The following is a 3,079-nucleotide window of genomic DNA, read 5'->3' as shown; positions in this document are numbered from 1 at the left end:
CAGTAGTAATGGCACATTCTGATCACATGATATATGGAAGCCCCCCCCTGGAAAAGACTCCATCCAAAATTTATACTAATGCCGTTGCCACTCCATGTGTCGTCGTCATAGGTCAAGGTCGGGGAGTACTTTCAGCGCGGAGCTACTCTGGAGTTCGACGGCTTTGTCGTGTCTGCCATCAAAAGCGAACAGCACCCACACTACATTGTATCTACTATACAGGTTGGTCTGTTCTTTTATACTTTTGTGTTGCGTCCCAGGTATTGCATGCATATGTGCATATACATGCAAATACATACAGAAGGCATCTTTTTTTTTTTACAAAATCTCAATGCCTCAAGCTTGGAAAGTCAAAATAGGCCTCTGGCAGTATGTCCCTTTATGGTAATGATGTAAGGACGGTTCTGTCGATTACAAAGCAAGAAAATATAGTTTAACACACTCAGTTTGGGGGAGCGGTCAGGTGGGTTAGTGTGGGGAGGCTGTTTGGTATACCGTTTAATAGAATAATAGATGAGTGGTAGAATATTCATAATTTAAGATGAAGTCAGGGAGGTCATAACAATTTAAAGAAATTCGCTTTGCTATTAGAAATGACTAATAGGTCAACAGAGAAATTGGGCAATATATGTTTTAAAAATCTAATACACAAATCCTTCACTATTTTGTATTTTAACATAAAACATATGTAATATAGCATCTTTTTCACAATTTTTGCCCTATTGAATTTACACTTTTAACACAGGGATACAGCACAAACAGCTTTGTGATTATTTTAATTTTTGACAGGAATATGGACATCTCTTTGGAATATTTCTCCGCTTCTAAGTAAAATATTCAAAGGAACCATACCATAGTAGAACCGTAGTTGCAGTAATCTCTTTCTGTTCTCCTTCCCTTCCTTCTGCAGGTCTGGAAGGGTGACATTTGCCATACCGTCACGCACTACCACTACACCAGGTGGCCCGACCATGGGGTGCCCAGTGAAGCCCAGACACTGGCTGCCATGATGAGAGACATCCTGAACACACACACGCAAGGTAATTCTGCAAAATACTGAACAATAGCTCTAGTAACATATGTAAAATGCCATGGTAATATTATTAATTGCTGTAGCCTCTGTGTAAAGCAACCAATCTCCATGCCAGGTGGTGCTGTGGTGCACTGTTCTGCTGGCATTGGCCGAACTGGCACTGTGCTCTTAGTGTTGCTGATGCACGAGATGCTAACCATCGACGGTGACGTTGATCCCGTGCAGGTCCTGAGACGCCTGCGCGAGTGTCGTGCACGACTGGTGGAGAATCAGGCCCAGTATAACTTCGGTCTCGAGGTTTTTGATGAAATTCTCTACGGCGCACAAACAGTGACTGCTCCGGCTATGCTAGATGCTGCACTACCACGCCTTTTGCAGGACAGCCACACTCTTTACACAAGAGCAAAGAAATTGCCAACCGGCCTGACCTTCCGCATTGGCTCTCAGGCCAGCGTGACGCACCTGAATCGATCCCAAGACATACTTCCTGCAGATAGTCGTAGCATTTTCCTGAACACTGGCGATGGTCAGATCTCGTCTCAGTACATCAATGCTGTGCGGATAAACGGGCTCGATAAGCCAGATACTCTCATTGTGACTGAGCATCCTCTTCAAGGTTCAGTGCTGAAATTTTGGCATCTTGTAATAGAGAAAAACTGTCTATCCGTTATTCTTCTGAACTCCTTTGATGTATCTGAACAGGTAATGTTATTTCTCTATGAATAAGTATTGTATGTGAGCTTACCACTTTTAACATGCAAGTATGTACCATCATTCTGCCTAATCCTTTATTCTAAATACCTCTTTAGTAAAAACTGAACATAAGTATGAATGTTCACAGGTGGAGTTTCCAGCTCTGATACCGGAGAATTATTCCTACTTTACGATAGGCTCATACAGCATCCAAACTCAACATTTCCAGGAGTATGAGGCGGTTGTCCAGTATTCTTTGACCGTAACAACGGAAAAGGTATATTAATTATGGCTCTTAGTGAACACAGAGAAGCTTCTGATTATGCTAGAAATTATCAGTTATGATATAAACTTTTTTAGCTATAATGTATGTGATTTTCATTATTTATGAAAACAACTGTTAATTTAAATGAAGACAACTGGGTGTTGCAAACAAGACATTTTATACATTTTATTTTTTGGCAAAACATTATAGGTTTTAAGTTTCAAAATTACCAGGCTGATATTATTACTAAATTATATATAGAAAATGAATGAGAATTGGTATCTTTACATCGCAGAACTAATTCATCCTTTTGTACAAATTTAACCCAATGAACACTTTTTATTGTTGAGACTGTGAACTGTTGTTATTCTACAGAATACAGAACACAAAGTTGTAGTGTACCAGGTGCGAGACTGGCCTTGTACCAGTGCTGTGCCAAATAACCCTGAAGCCCTCCTCACTGTGGCAGACTTAGTGCTCTCTGGACCAACTAATGACGGTCCAATGCTGCTGTGTTGTGCGTATGTAACTCACATAACTCATGTTATCTGACTGGGCCATTTCCACTGTGAATACACAACTCATTAGTTTTTAATGAGTTGTGTAATTCATATTCTTTCACATTTTTATCGGATGTTGATACGGTTAGTTGGTGTATATCAGTCACATTAGTCAAATTCGTCCAAGAAATGGTACTGGTTTACAGTTATCTTGTGGCATGTGGGCAGTTTTCCCCATGTTGACTGTCTGTTCATCCACAAGGTTGTTATTATAATGCCTTTCTCTAGACTTATTTTGTACGCTTCATTCCTGACACCCTGCATATCATTTCAGTTACATTTCTTGTTGGCCTAAGCATTAGTTTTAAATTGTTCACTGAACCCCCTTGCTAGAGTCTAAAATCACGGATTTTGCTGATTAAGATCCCCCTTTGTATAGGGATGGCGTCACCGCGTGCGGGCTGATGGCTGGTGTTATTCTGACAGTGGAACGCCTTCAAACGTACCAGGAAGTTGATGTTTACCGCACTGTAGTGAGACTTCTTCGCTGCCGGCCTCAGTTCATCACTTCGGTGGTAAGCCCTTTCT

At 41.0% G+C, this 3,079-nt stretch overlaps 1 protein-coding gene across 2 annotated transcripts in view; it reads left to right on the top strand.

Annotated features, from left to right (window-relative positions):
- The window catches only part of LOC119581847 (receptor-type tyrosine-protein phosphatase T-like), a 25,860-nt gene that overhangs the window by 20,530 nt on the left and 2,251 nt on the right, over window positions 1-3,079 (top strand). For both annotated transcript variants that reach the window (XM_037929986.1, XM_037929985.1), the window contains exons 9-14: window positions 112-222; window positions 911-1,040; window positions 1,149-1,735; window positions 1,875-2,003; window positions 2,367-2,512; window positions 2,931-3,066. In XM_037929986.1, coding sequence (XP_037785914.1) covers window positions 112-222; window positions 911-1,040; window positions 1,149-1,735; window positions 1,875-2,003; window positions 2,367-2,512; window positions 2,931-3,066 — 1,239 coding nt within the window. The remainder of the gene's footprint in view (window positions 1-111; window positions 223-910; window positions 1,041-1,148; window positions 1,736-1,874; window positions 2,004-2,366; window positions 2,513-2,930; window positions 3,067-3,079) is intronic.

This window comes from Penaeus monodon, chromosome 15 (genome assembly GCF_015228065.2).
Source record: "Penaeus monodon isolate SGIC_2016 chromosome 15, NSTDA_Pmon_1, whole genome shotgun sequence".
NCBI classification, from domain to species: domain Eukaryota; kingdom Metazoa; phylum Arthropoda; class Malacostraca; order Decapoda; family Penaeidae; genus Penaeus; species Penaeus monodon.
Note: the sequence above shows the minus strand (reverse complement) of the source record. Positions and strands in the feature narration are given on the sequence as shown.